The 15,102-nt window shown below is 31.6% G+C and overlaps 1 protein-coding gene across 3 annotated transcripts in view; it reads right to left on the bottom strand.

Moving 5' to 3' along the window:
* Positions 1 to 6,828: 6,828 nt before the first annotated feature.
* LOC145331004 (fasciclin-2-like) overlaps positions 6,829 to 15,102 on the bottom strand; it is a 91,650-nt gene continuing 83,376 nt past the window's right edge. For all 3 annotated transcript variants that reach the window (XM_080175595.1, XM_080175597.1, XM_080175596.1), the window contains 3 exons: positions 11,880 to 11,931; positions 10,383 to 10,452; positions 6,829 to 9,506 (listed from right to left, as the gene is read on the bottom strand). In XM_080175595.1, coding sequence (XP_080031721.1) covers positions 9,331 to 9,506; positions 10,383 to 10,452; positions 11,880 to 11,931 — 298 coding nt within the window. In that variant the 3' untranslated portion in view covers positions 6,829 to 9,330. The remainder of the gene's footprint in view (positions 9,507 to 10,382; positions 10,453 to 11,879; positions 11,932 to 15,102) is intronic.

The raw sequence follows: 15,102 nt of genomic DNA, 5'->3' as shown, positions 1-15,102 counted from the left end.
AATTTTTTTTTTAATTTGATGATCGCAACACCACTGGTACTCAGAGGCTAGGGGAAAAGCCGCTAGTATTTTATATTGTAGGAGTGTAATAAAAACAACTTAATTTTTTGTTTCTTAAAAATCAGCCCACATTACAATATTCTTTTCGAATTATTTTAGCTGTTGGTAACATCTAGGGCCCTGAAGCACTTCCGTCCGTAAGTTGTTAATAGCACGTTTGAATTTAAGTAGCAATACGAACCTTTCATTAAAATTCCTGTGATTATCAGTAATTAATTCCAGGTTTTTTTGTTCGGTTAAAAGATTTATTACAATAGACGATCAATCAGAAATTATAATCATTCAAACTTAAAAAATATTTCTAGCAGTTAAATTTTTCATTCAAAGCTTTATCCTAGGAAACCAACTGTTTACAGATACTAAAATGTGTTCCATTTTCTAACCAATAATAGGGCCAGATTTTTCCTTCGCTGTTTTACTATTGGTAAGATTGGGGGTTTATTCATATAGACTTTCTAGCTTATTGCTGAAATATAGAATCCACAATCTAAAGAATATCTTCCATTTTGCAAGTGGGTCTTCTGTGTAATTGTAATTTTTATGTGTTTCGTTCAGCTCAGCTATCGTAATTGTTGTCATTCTTGTTATTTTAATATTTCTTTTTAGTAATAAATCAAAAAGTCTAGATGACCAATCCCAGCATTTGACTAATAGGTACAACACAGTTTAGGAAAAATCCGGCCGCATTATCGGTTAGAAAGTGTACAAGTTCTAATAAAGAGTGACTAGAATCAGAGAGAGAGAGAGGACAAAGGGGTGTTTATTACACTAGTCCCCAGAGTTTTACAATAACGTTTTCTAATTTGATGGCTGAACAACTTTGGTGACTTTATTGAATTTTGATTGAATTAATTAAGTTTATTGTTCAATCGTTTCAACCACTAATTTTAATCTAATCAGCCATTTAGATCCTTGGACTGAGAACATTTTGTGCAGTGGCGTGCAGTAGTCAATGCCCCCAATAAAATCGAAATTTAGAAGGCCTGTCTTTCCCTTTTTTATCCCGTAATGTTTCAACACCCCCATGTGCACGCCAGTGAAAAAAAAATCGGGTTGGGTTCATGTGGTCCACTGTTCTGTTTGAGGGATTCTACCTGATATTTCGTGTGGATAGTAATATAGAAATGTTGTAAAACTTTATAAAAACTTATAATTCCTATGAATAAGGGATAGTTGGACTAGTTCATTGGAAATTAGAAAAATTCTAACTTTGTGATTGCTATGGTAAGGACGACCAAGTTTTTTTTAGGAGGGGTTAAATTCGGGGGGAGAGGGGTAATCTAATGATGTTATGTCAGTTATGTCTACTTTTATTTATGTTAACTGAAGTAAATTGGAAATATGTTTTATTTTTCTAACTTGTGTTCTAAAGAGTGTACCATGTAGCTGTCCCCTCCCTTTACCAAATGAAAGGGGAAATAGCAACCTTAAAAAACATTTTCCCCCTGCCATAATATCCACTTATATTCTATATCCATTCTATTATCTAAACCTTTAAATACATGAGCTAATCTATAATTCATAAGAGTGGGTAGGAGGAGTTACTTAAGATATCCTAAACGGCCACTCCTATAGAGAACTTCTTTTTAGAAAAGCTCATTCTAAAATGACAAGATAAAAAAATAAATTCAGTAGGAGAAAGAGATAAGAGAATGAGAGTGGTAAGAGATCTAAAGAGAGAGAGAAAGAGAGAGAGAGAGAGAGAAAGAAAGAGGTAGAGTGAAAGATTGATAGATAGAGAGAGAGAGAGAGTGAGAAAGAAAGCAACATACTGGATGAGAATATTACACTGCACATAAGGAAGGACAGACATGAAATTCATAGCATAGCTTAGCTACTAACAAACTAGCCAATATCCGATTTCTCTTACCAAAATGATTTGATGACCTTTGAAGGAAAACTTCTTTACATATAACAATTAATTATATGGGAATAAGAAAGGAAATTATATAACAGGACAGACAAACATTAGCCAACTAGCCCTGGGGGTTGAACTCCCCTCCCCCCACTTTGGCCAAGGGGTTAAAAAATGTTTTTTTTCAGTTTGGAAATTTTAGGTAGAAAGCTGTTTTTAAGAAAATAATAACTTTGATTACTTGTTCTGATTTTAGCAGCAAAGCGACTAAAAAGCTGCTTAAAAGCAGTACGACCGCTATGGATGATTTATACTTAATTATGCCCCATATTGATAGGGATGTTGGCAAGAAGTTTCAGCCTTCTATCGTTCACAGTTCACAGGAACCGAGAAAATCACGTTTCCCCCCAAACGTTTCAGACAGACGGACATACGTACAGACGAACAGATGGACATTTCAAATTATAAGTAGCTTTGCTACTATTAAAAACAAGGATGACAACATATGTAAACTCTGTCCAAAAGCACCAAATATATGAAGGAAAATGTGAAAAATATCAAAATAGCCAAAAGTTTCAGCTCTCTATTCTAAATAGGAGCCGAGAAATTCACATTTCCCTACTTGGTGTCTAACAGACGAATATTTATAATTATAGAGTAGCTTTCCTACTAAAAAATAGAAGGCAGTATAAGCTTGAAATAAAAATATAATTACAAAAACTATGTATAAAACTATAAAAGTAAATTGTTTGTGTAATGCTAGGAAAATATCCAAAATAATTTGCTCAAACTGTTTTAACTGTTCCTCTTACATCCTACCAAACTCATTTCCTAGGCAATTTTGCCACGAATTTCGCAGAAATTGGCAAGCTTTAATTTTCTCCTTCTCTCTACTGTAGACACATTGGCACATTGCATGTACAAAACAGATTTTATTAAATGAAATGTCAATTTTCGCTCTTCTTGAGGATCGCCGCTACACTGCAGAATCGCACTCGCAGAACTTTGCCAGCTGAATTATCACCCCAGTAAAACTACAAACACAGTACACTCGTATAACATATTATACAAAAAAAATTATTTCTTGAAATTATATACAACAACTTAGTGAATCATATATTCCATAGACAAATTATGAAAAATATAAGTATTAAATCTGTCGGGTATAGTCCTTTCCACGACATCCCTCCATAAGGAGCGATTCTTCGTATTTTTAAAATGGCTTTTTATAGGTTATTTTAGGTTAGGTTAGGTTATATTGTGTTAGGTGATTGCCCCACATGGTTAGGTAATTGGCCCCGCAGGGTTAGAGCCCCCCGCAGGGGCTAGAAATAGGAGAAAAGCTACTGTGAAAAATACGAAGAATCGCTCCTTATGGAGGGATGTCGTGGAAAGGACTATACCCAATCTGTCTCTTCCAAATTGATTAAGCCGAATAACTTTTTAACTATTGAAATGAGACTTTTTTCTTCAATAACTTAATACTTAAGTACTGTACACAATGTGCTGTTAAATGGACAAAATTGCTGATTTTTAACAATTAGTTCATTACATACCCTTTTGAATAAATTAGATTATTTTATAAAATTGATCTATTGAATGAAAAAAGTTCTAGTATAGACCCTTTCGTGGCAAAGCCTCTTAAGGGCCGTTTCATCATATTTTTGCAGTAGCTTTGATAGGTTATTTTAAGTTAGGTTAGGTTAAGTTAGATTAGGTGAAATAGGAGAAGAGGCGTTGCCCAAAAGTTATTTTTTAAGGAATTTAAGTAGATTTCTGACTAATGTAACATTAGCACATTTTCAAAAAGTTTTTTATTTAGTATTCAAAAATGATTCCGAGAACTTTTTTCCTTATTTTGTTATGTATGATATTCTCTCGGATAATATTTATAATTGTTAGTATGTGTACCATAATTATTTATAAGTACAGGGCCTTTGAAAAGCATTTTTTTCAGGTTAAATTGTTTTTGATCATTTTTTGCTGTGATTTAAATCTTAATTCCTCTAACATCCAATAGGTTTCAACGGGGAGGGGGGGGGGGGGAGACATTAGACTTTATAGTTTTATAAACATAATCTCTTGTTTGTTAGCTTAAAAACTTCATGTACTTTTGATAAATATTAATTTGTTTGTTAAAACTAGCAGTGTCCAAAGTTTTAAAGAAATATTTTAAATCTTTTGAACCTTATCCTAAATATAAAATATTCACTTCAATTGAAGTTATCATCAAAAATATGAATTTTTATATTACAATAAAAAAGTACCTGTAATTGTATGCAAGATGTAAAAGTATATAGTATGTATGTGGTGTTAGAGACAATTTATCAACCAGGCCTTTCTAAATAGCTAAAAGTAAAAAGTGATGTTGCATATAAGCCAAGATAAATTGATATTTTTGTATTTTTATTATGTAGGAATATAAATTTATTATGGTGTATTAAAACATGTCTACCAGAGTATTAGAAGCAATACTAATCTAGAGAAAATAAAAATTATTTTTTAACATTTTGTTAATATAGAAGAAGTTGATAAAAGTGTTCCTATAGAAGACGATAGATTAAAAATAAGTTTTGGCAAAAGTATCCTGATTGGCATTATATTTTCTTCTAATATGACGTCAATCAGAATAGTTTTTTAGGAGACACTATATTTAGACAATTATTTCAAAGATGATTAGAATAAAAGAATACTTACTTTGACCCATTAAAATGCACAGGAAATGGAAAGCCATGAGCTGGTGTTAAAGGGGAATGGATGCTATCTAAAATTTCTTTGGAAAGGGGTCTCTGAAACTCAATTACTCCCTCTCTTGCATGCTCATATCAGTTTGCTAAATTTGTACAGTTTTTTAATGTTTTAGTTAACTGTGTAAAGTGGATTATATATTCTGTATTTTTAAAAGCGAAGCTTTTCTATAATTAGGGTCGGTCCGTCCATACGTCCGTAACGGATAGCTTTTTCCGTTAATTTAGGCATGTTAGAATTGTCCTATCGATTTCAAATTTTGCATGGTGATTCCTTTAGTAGTTAGGTACGATTTAGAAAGCGTAGCAACTCTATAATCATTACCAAAAAGTCCGTACGTCCATTTTAAACATGTTGATTTTTTTACTTTTTTAACAACAAATTTTTATGTGATCTAATCATCGGATTGATCTGATTTTTGGTATATTTATTCCTGGGACAACAAAGTATAATGTAATAAGCGAAGCAACTCTATAATCAAGTCCTAAAAATGTAAGTATGCCCATAAAAATTTTCCTGTATCAAGCAGTTTTTCAACAAATTTACTTCCAATTTTGTTTTATTATGATATGTATTTATAAATTTATATTTGATGATTAAGTTCTAACACTATACAAGTGTTAATGTCTGTTTGTTCTACCGTTTTAGTGCATCGCTTTTATGGATGTTGTCATCCTTGTTCTCCTACATTTGACGTCAATATTTTTATGTGACTTGTTTTACTTGATTTTTTTATATCTTTCTTGGGATATAACCTAAATGTGTTCTTTTTGCTGGATTTTAACATATTTTGTCCTTATTTTTTGTCATACCCACTGTGAAAAAAAGGAAAGCTCTATCTATATAAAAGTGTTTTTGTTTTTGTCCATCTTTGATATTTTAGTCCACTGTGTGGAATAGGACAGCTGTGTGAGATGTATTCTTTTCTACCAATACCCAGGATAATTTAATCAACATGTTACCACTATTAGAAGCCAGGCTACCATATAATTTAGGTGTATTATTCCTGACTGTAACTTATAGTTTGATAAGAGAATAACAGATCTATAGTATAGATGTATATACAGATAACTACTTGCCTTCCTTTTACAAGGACCCTTTTGTCTGCTAGCAAATTGTTTCTGCTACTTAGCTGTGTTAATATCATATTCCCGACACTATTTGTTGATTTTCAAAGAACAAAGTGAGAGTCGTCACAAGGTCCTTGAGATGAAATATACAGTTATTTAACCCCTTCCCCCTCTATAGTGTTTAACTCTAATAAAAGACTAACACAAAAGTATTAATATGGGGGAGATTAAGTCGAGTAAGTACCTCAAACATTATTGACTAATATCTAAAACTTGACAAAAAGAGCATTACAGACCGACATACAGACTTATAAAGAAGCTTAGGTGTACAAGCTTAAATTGTGTAACAGTACAAGTAGATATTAAAACAAGGATGACAAAATTCATAAGTAGCGAATCTCAGAAATTATGAATGGATACCGGGAAAAATTAACAACATAGCAGTGTCATAAAAATAAACATTAAACTTGCTAATCACGAAACCTAAAAATCACGAAAACTTAAAAATCTAGGAATCGATCTAGCACCACAATTAATAGACAAATCTCAAATATGTAGAATGAAAACATATTCAATCTCTGAAAGTTTCAACCGTCAATCCTGAAAATCTAGGATTCGATCTAGCACCCCAATTATTGTGCAAATCTTGATGAGACTTGATTGAAACATGTGAACTTGTTTAAACCTTGAAAATTTCAGGTGTTTATCTTAAATAGGAGGCGAGAAAATCACGTTTCCCGCGTAGCGTTAAGGAAGGGTGGACAAAGTAAATTATAGAGCAGCTTCGCTACTAAAAAGAGGATTAAAGTGTATTAAAAATAAACAGACAAGTAAAACTTTAAGAAAATTTTATCAAAATTTTCGGATAAAGACTTTTTATGTTTGTTTGAACTAAACAAAACATTTGATACCTAATTTTAAATACATTCTGTATCTGAGTTGGGATCAGGGAGGAAGGGGACATTGGACTGTAAATCATAATTGGCCCTAAAGTTTTATGAATACGTTCTCTAATTTGTTGGTTAAAAAACTTTGATGCCTTTTTTTATATTTTTTTATTATACGCTAACTAGCAAGTTTGAAAAATAACATTAATAGATTTTATACATTTATTTGATGATCGTTTGTTGTACCCAATAAATCGTTATACATTTCGTTTTACATTTATTTCGTTTTTACTTTTAACAAATTTACATCAAAAATAAATAAAGTTAAGTAAACTGCATTAAATCTAAAACTTAAGATTACACCTTTTTGGTTCAATATATTATAAAAAAAAATACTTAATTCTGATAAATTACTTGAAAAATTATAGTTATATTTCTATTTAGGTGAAATTGAATAATTAATAGTTATGACCTATAACTTAAAGAACCTAACATAGGTTTTACTTAATTCTAAATATAGAGGGCGAAACTCTAATCATAATTATTTAGATTTTATAATTGCAAATAAACAAAATCTAGAGAGGGGTTTGATTTCTCTATAAATGGATAAAAACCTGCCAAATATTAGGAAACAAAAAATTCTTTATATTGAATCTAAAAGCATAGTTTCTTTCTATAGATTTAATACAGTGTACTAATGGTGCTTTAAAAATTATTTTAAATACATCTATTTAATTAACATTTATTATAAATATTTTGATTTGATAAAATGTGCTTTTAAAACTTAACTTTTAATGAAAATTAATAAGACTTTAGAAAATAAAGTTTTAGAATATTTCAACACCACCAAACATGGATTATAGTAATTTTAATATGGATGTTTTTTTTATTTTTTACAAAAATACATAATTAAACATGAGCAACTTTATTTTTATAGTAGATTATGAATATTTTGATATATTATTGATTAAAATAAAACAGTTTATGGATAAAATTTAAGTGTTTTAAAATTAAAATTGATATTTTTGTAATTTTGAGCGATGTTTTTTTTTCCATTGATGAAAAATTTATTAAAAATTAATTTTTCGTTGAATTTTTACTACAAGAAACATGAACAATTTATGGCTTTAAAATAAGATTATGGCATTAATAAAGATGGCGAAAAATATTAAAGTTTGCAACTGATTGTTTAAAATAAATAAGTGGAGATATGGAAAGTGAACAAAATGGGAGGAATTTACTTTTTTTACTAAATACATCTTTGTAATTATTTTAGTAGATTACCTTAGATCGACCAGTGGAAAACAATTACCCCCCTTTTAATTTAACAAAATTCCTAGATATAGCCAATAGAACTGAAAAGTCAATAGCAAAAAATCCCTTTTGTCATTGGGTTTTTTGTTTGACACCTTTTCTAACCCTTAGGAATCCTAACCTATACCTAACATATTTAAGCTAAATAAGATAATTAACATTGTGGTCCCCTTTTATAATTAATAAGAAATGGGCGGTTCCCTGGCGACTAGGGGGATCATACCCAGCTTCCCTGACAAGAAAGGTCTAGTATAGATTGTTGAAACTTGCCACTAATTTTCAAAATACATTAAAACTTTTGTGTTCTAGCAAAACCACAATTTTTTTGTTGTTGTTAGAATATCAGTTTATTTAAAGAAAATCAAAATGTTCAAATTTTTACCCACTTCATATTTCATAGTTGTTTTTAGTCATTTTGTTTGAGAGAGGGCAAGAGTTGGAAAAATAGTTACTAAATAAAATTAACCCAAAGTGGTTAGGGCTCAGCAACCAGCATTATAAAAAAAATGCTTTTGCAAAATGAAAAAAAAACACTTTTTTTATATCTTGATCAAAAATAAAATACATTTATCCAGATAATTTTGTGGTTTTGTGGGACTTGTGAAAGTTTGTTTATTGTAAACATCTTGAATAGAAGATTAAGTATTAGTAGTAGGATAGGATAATTTACTTGAACAACTACAGGCCAAACAAAGATTTAAGAGAAGATTAATCAATCAGAATAGAGGAAGTATTCTAGAAATTCATGACATGGTTTCATAGACAGCTGAAGGGGTCTTGGTGATTGTAAACACCCGCCTAGGCAAAAAAATTGTTGTACACACTACAAAAGTCACTAGGAGAGGTGCTTACATCCCCCTGTATCTTTTCAGTTTAAGTATTTTCCTAACCAGCCCCCTTAATCATCAAATGACATTCCTAACAACATAAATTAGATTTTGGGTCGCTTTGTTATTCAAACCAAGATTTATTAAAGGATAATAAAACTGTTACAAAAATAATAATTCACAAAAAAACATAGAAAATTGTGCTTTTTGTTGTTTTTGATGGAATACAATGATAAAGTATAAGATTGTCAAAAACTTGTGTGATAAAAAATTACAATTGTGCTTCTCTAATTTTGATCTAGTAATATAATAATTGTTGATTTATAAATTTAGCTAGAAATATTCAGGATTTATCTATCTATCTATCTATATTGCACTTTCCTAATATATTTTTTTCACTCCTTAATTAATTTTTCTAAAAGGAACAGGTTTTAGGCAATTTTAGGGCAATGAGTCACTTTATGGCTTTGTATTCTTTCGATATTTTGCCCTTTATTGTAGTTCACAGCTAAATCACTAGTATTTACATAAATTATAAATCTAGATAGTTTTTTTTTATTCCACCATTACTATAGATCACTTTGGCGCCATCTTGAATTTCTGCTTCTGAATATCGTCTGTGCTATTAAAAGCAATGTTGCCATCACAACACAACAACTGGTCGCCAAAATTGTGTTGGCACTTGATCTTGGATGGTCGTTTGTGTGGAAATTTGGCTTTGGTGGGGCAGGGGGACTTGACAAGTCTGAAAATATCAATATGTTAAGATATCATCGTCTTTTATATACAAAATGTTGGCAAATGTTTCATTGTAAGTTTTTATCTTTTGCTTCTATATGAATTACATCAAACATGATTCGATCTAATTAATATAATTGAGGGTATGTTAAACCATATTATATTTTATCATATTCCTTTTTCTAAATTTACTACTATCTTGGAAGGATAAAGGCAATTAGGAATTCTAAAATTCAAAAGATTTTCTTCCCAAATTTACTTTTATCACTAGATAAATTTCTATTCAGATATTGAAGCTCTGATGCTCCCCTCTTCCCTAATTTTAGATATAACAATTGATTCTTGAGTAAATACGGATAAAGTGTAGGACTTATCAGGTTCCATTAAAATACAGCCCACACAGTATTCAACCCACGGAATTCAGCCCACACAGGATTCAACCCACGGAATTCAGCCCAGTGGGATTCAACCCAACAGAATTCAGCCCAGCGGGATTCAACCCAACAGAATTCAGAACACATGGGATTCAACCCACCCCACACGGGATACTCATGGAATTCACTCCACATGATTTTCAACCCACGGAATTCAGCCCAGCGGGATTCAACCAAACGGATTTCCGTGTGGGCTGAATTCTAATGGAACCTACTTGTCATACTTAATTAAAGAGTAGCTGTGCTGCAAAAAAAGTAAAAATAGGACAGCGGTTTTATTTCGCCCCTTTCTCAGAATATGGGACTAAGCCTACTACTCTTTTATGACAACTATAAAAATATACATTTAGGATTTCATTTCATATTAAGTTATCCTTTAGAAGCAATAGAATATATAACTTTGGTCTGTACGTCGTATAATTATTGTATAATATATATAATGTACGTACCTTTTGGAGTTTTGATTATAAGCGCTTCTTCAGGTGAATAACCAAATCTGTTATGGGCCTGTAAACCAACCTATACAAAAGTTATATTTGAAATAAATTCAATACTAACTGATCTGCCCCTAGAATCTAGCGGCTCTGTATTCGCAAGGACAGAGAAGGGCTATGCAAATAGCTTAAAACCTTCCCAAGACTTAAATCTGAAAATAAATATCCTAAAACACTCAATATGGCCTTAAATGAGGACGCAAACGGTTCAGTAGTTACTGAGATCTTATGCTTAAGACAAAAAAACCTTACTTCTTTTTATATTAGGATACTATATTTTCTCGGGTTTCATACAGAGTTGACCGCGGATATGTAAATGAAAAGTTTCAGGACCATTTCTTTTGTTGTTGACCCAATCAGTTGCGGGGCAGAGGATGTAACATAACAACAATTTTGTGATTTTATTTGAGAGAAAGGGTGGGGTGGGGTGGGGGTGAGATACTGAAACGTTAACCCTTTTCATTAGTTGAAATAGCAATTAGTTAATAGTTTAATTTTATTCCTGTTTAACTATTGGCTAAAACCCATCAAGTATGAAACATAAAACACCTATATAACATATGTTTTACCTAACATTTTTCAAAAAGCAAATTTCTCTTTTTGAACAATTCTAATGTTATTTCCAAAAAGGGAAATAGAAGATAAGTGGATATTATGACATAGGAAAAAATGTCGCCAATTTAGGTTGCTAACATGTAACTCGGTTATTGATGAGTTCGTTCATTCTGTAAGAGTTGAGGGGATGGGGTAAGGGTTTGGACAACATGTTATTTTAGCCCGCTACGAGTTTCACTTTATTAGAGAACGTGAAAAAGAGGTGTAAGATCCAATTAATAATATATTCCAGGGAGTAAGGGAGGGGACAATGGATCGAATATTCAATTTTTAAGGAGTCTCAGACTTTGGGGACTGGCTTAAAGGGAATGTGCACGAATACAGCGGATTCTTACTGATTTTGGGGACTTGCGCATCAATGCCCCGCTAACTAGCTGAGCTAGTTTTGAATATGCAGACAGAAAAGTTTGTTATTTATCGCTGGTTTTAACAAATATTTTTTCCCAAGAAAATGTCTTTTCATGTATAGAAACTCTACTGTGATATTTATGTATTAAATAATCTAAGAACCGCTTGAGTTTAGGGGTCAGTTATAAATATATCTGAAGGGTTGAGGTAGTTCTAAACAAGATTTTTCTAGTGATTAATTACAGAATGTTTACTACATTGTGATGTGTTGATAATTTAGTTTTCAAGTAAATGATTTTTTTCTTAGAACTAATTTTGTTCTAAATTAGGTTACCATGATCCCTTTACAATTTTGGTAAAATTTTCTTGATAAATCTGGTTTTCATTGCTTTTCAGCGAACCCTCTTAAATTGAATTAATTGCCCATTGTCCCCTCCCTTACTTCCTGAATATATTCATTATTTGCAACAAAACATGAATAAATGTTACCTGATAGAAAGTATCTTGATAGTCGAGCTGAAGACCCCACCGTACATTTCCCCTAAACATTAAATTTATATTTATTTACGCATCGTATATAGACAGCTTTCCGCAGATTTTGAATGAAATTCATTCCAGTTTTGTTAGCCCCGTTTGCCTGGGCTATCAAAACTGGTATTAATCACAATTATTTGTATTATTATCACATCACATGTATAAAATTGTCTATATGCGATACATGACTTTTTAGTATGGCTCAGAACCAGTTATAATCCAGCCTATATGTTTATCAGTCATCCTAGAATATAAGTAATTATTCTGTGTTCAACACCTGACGCTATTTTAATAATGACCATAAAACAGTTTAATATTTTTTTACATAACAATTTGTTTTTATTACAAATTCTACAAAAATATTTCGCTGCTACTGGAAATAATTGTCTTTGTTTAAATTCTAGTCTGTATCAATTGCCTCTCTTTGTAAAAGTTAGGATGTAATTTCTTGATTAAAAGAGAAGTCTCGTCTTTCTTTGACAATTTTAGTCTTTTTTTTTATCTTTTTACTTTTTTCTCTTTGACATTCAGTCTTTTTTTTCAGTAGTGAAGCTACTCTATAATTCATTTTTCTACCCGTCCGCCTGTTTTTCTCAGCCCCGGTGAAGATACCAATATGCATCTAATTTATGACTTTCTTGGTACAAAAGACCAACCCGTTCTTCTTATGTCCCACCCTTTTTTAATGACAACTGAAAATCTGCTCTATAATTCACTTTGTCTGTTTGTCCATTTGTGACTTTTATTGTGTTTCGCTGCTTATAAATTTTGTCATTCATGTTTCTTTAGCAATTTTATAATTATTTTCAGCGCAACTACTCTATAGTTAGGATATGGAAGGCAAGAAAATATTTGATCCTTTAAGTTTTGTTAGCATTAGACAAACACATCAACAAATATGTTTGTAATCCTTTATAAGTTTCAGTCTTTTTTCCACCTTGTTCTAATGTTTGTTAATTATAAAACATTAAGCTTCTGTTTTAATTTAAGATCAAAGCTGCAATACCTATACCAATTGTAAATCTAATAGGGAAAACTGTAAATAAAACGGAATAAAAGGTAAAATAGGTAAAATGTAAAATATCCGAGTTTCAGTTTTTATGTGTCTACCAGTTTTATTTTATTTTCACAAAGTCCGGTCTTTACGGTCAAATGGATTTATTAGCCTTATTTTTTTTAGTTTTTCTAAACACAGTTTTTTTCTGCAAAGTCTTGATAGTTTCAAAAGTCCAAGTTTTTAGGGATCAAAATTTAATTAAATTGAAAAATGTACATCCTTAGATTCTATAAATTTTTCTAAGCCATTGACTACAAATATGAATTTTAGGGGGTGGGCTGCATTCTAATTAGGTCTGTTTTTAAGGATCCAACCTTCTGAATCCTACAGCTTGACTCTGAAATCGTATATCAGAAACTATTATTGTTAAAGCACCAGCACAAATATCAAAATTCTTTAAATATATTTTTTTAAGCATCGAACTCTCTGAATCCTGCAGTTTGACTTCGAAATTAATTACATTCATTCACATTAAAAGTTAATCCTAGAACCAAGAGATAAGGGAGGGGTGTTCTGAAGAAACATTTGGTGGAACAATCTAAACATTTAGTTTTGGCCTTAGGCCCAAAAATTTAGTAAATATAGATTATCACAGTGACTAGTATGAAAAAATCTAATTAAAACATATACATAGGTTATTGTTAACATTTTAATAAGCCTTATTGATCCCATTTTCTTTTAAACACTTATTTAGCTTTCAATTTATATTTTTTCTATTCTTAACTTTAAAATAACCCATCCTTGTTTGAATTGGAGGACTCGACTGTGTGTAAACTTAAAGGTGATCAGGGACTGGGAAAGACATTCAACAGGGATTAAGAACAATGTATGGTGGGGAAAAAAACAATGGAATTGAGACATGAAAGAAATGCAGAAGCTTATATTGTCTAATAAAAAATGACGCCACACAATACGTTCAATATTGGTCAATATCATTGGTCATTTGTATTGTATGACGTCATTTTTTATTAGGCTGCTTCGAAAAAAATCATTACAAGAGTCAAATAAAACAATTTATTCAACTGATTATCTGTCCTGTGACCCTGAAAATGGATGGATATCTCTTCCAATTCATTGGGAATAAGGACAAACCATTTGATACATTAAAGATATAGACAGTCAAACAGACAGGTATCCAAACTGTTAAAAAGAAAAATATATAGACAGACAAACATTAAGAGGAACAGTCAGTCAAACGGACAGTCAAAAAGTCAAAATTACAGAAAAAAGACAGTAAAAAAGAGAGTCAAACAGGAAGTCAAACAAACAGTCAAATAACAGTCAAACATACAGTCAAACAGACAGTCAAACAGACAGTCAAACAGACAGTCAAACAGACAGTCAAACAGACAGTCAAACAGACAGTCAAACAGACAGTCAAACAGACAGTCAAACAGACAATAAAACAGACAGTCAAACAGACAGTCAAACAGACAGTCAAACAGACAGTTAAACAGACAGTCAAACAGACAGTCAAACAGACAGTCAAACAGACAGTCAAACAGACAGTCAAACAGACAGTCAAACAGACAGTCAAACAGACAGTCAAACAGACAGTCAAACAGACAGTCAAACAGACAGTCAAACAGACAGTCAAACAGACAGTCAAACAGACAGTCAAACAGACAGTCAAACAGACAGTCAAACAGACAGTCAAACAGACAGTCAAACAGACAGTCAAACAGACAGTCAAACAGACAGTCAAACATACATTCATATAGACACTGAGACAGTAAAACTGACAGTCAAGCAGACAGTCAAACAGACAGTCAAACAGAAAGTCAAACAGAAAGTCAAACAGAAAGTCAAACAGACAGTCAAACAGACAGTCAAACAGACAGTCAAACAGACAGTCAAACAGACAGTCAAACAGACAGTCAAACAGACAGTCAAACAGACAGTCAAACAGACAGTCAAACAGACAGTCAAACAGACAGTCAAACAGACAGTCAAACAGACAGTCAAACAGACAGTCAAACAGACAGTCAAACAGACAGTCAAACAGACAGTCAAACAGACAGTCAAACAGACAGTCAAACAGACAGTCAAACAGACAGTCAAACGGACAATCAAACGGATAGTCAAACGGACAGTCAAACATACAGTAAAACAGACAGCCAA

This window comes from Acartia tonsa, chromosome 11 (assembly GCF_053477335.1).
Source record: "Acartia tonsa isolate MP-2025a chromosome 11, ASM5347733v1, whole genome shotgun sequence".
Taxonomy (NCBI): Eukaryota; Metazoa; Arthropoda; class Copepoda; order Calanoida; family Acartiidae; genus Acartia; species Acartia tonsa.
Note: the sequence above shows the minus strand (reverse complement) of the source record. Positions and strands in the feature narration are given on the sequence as shown.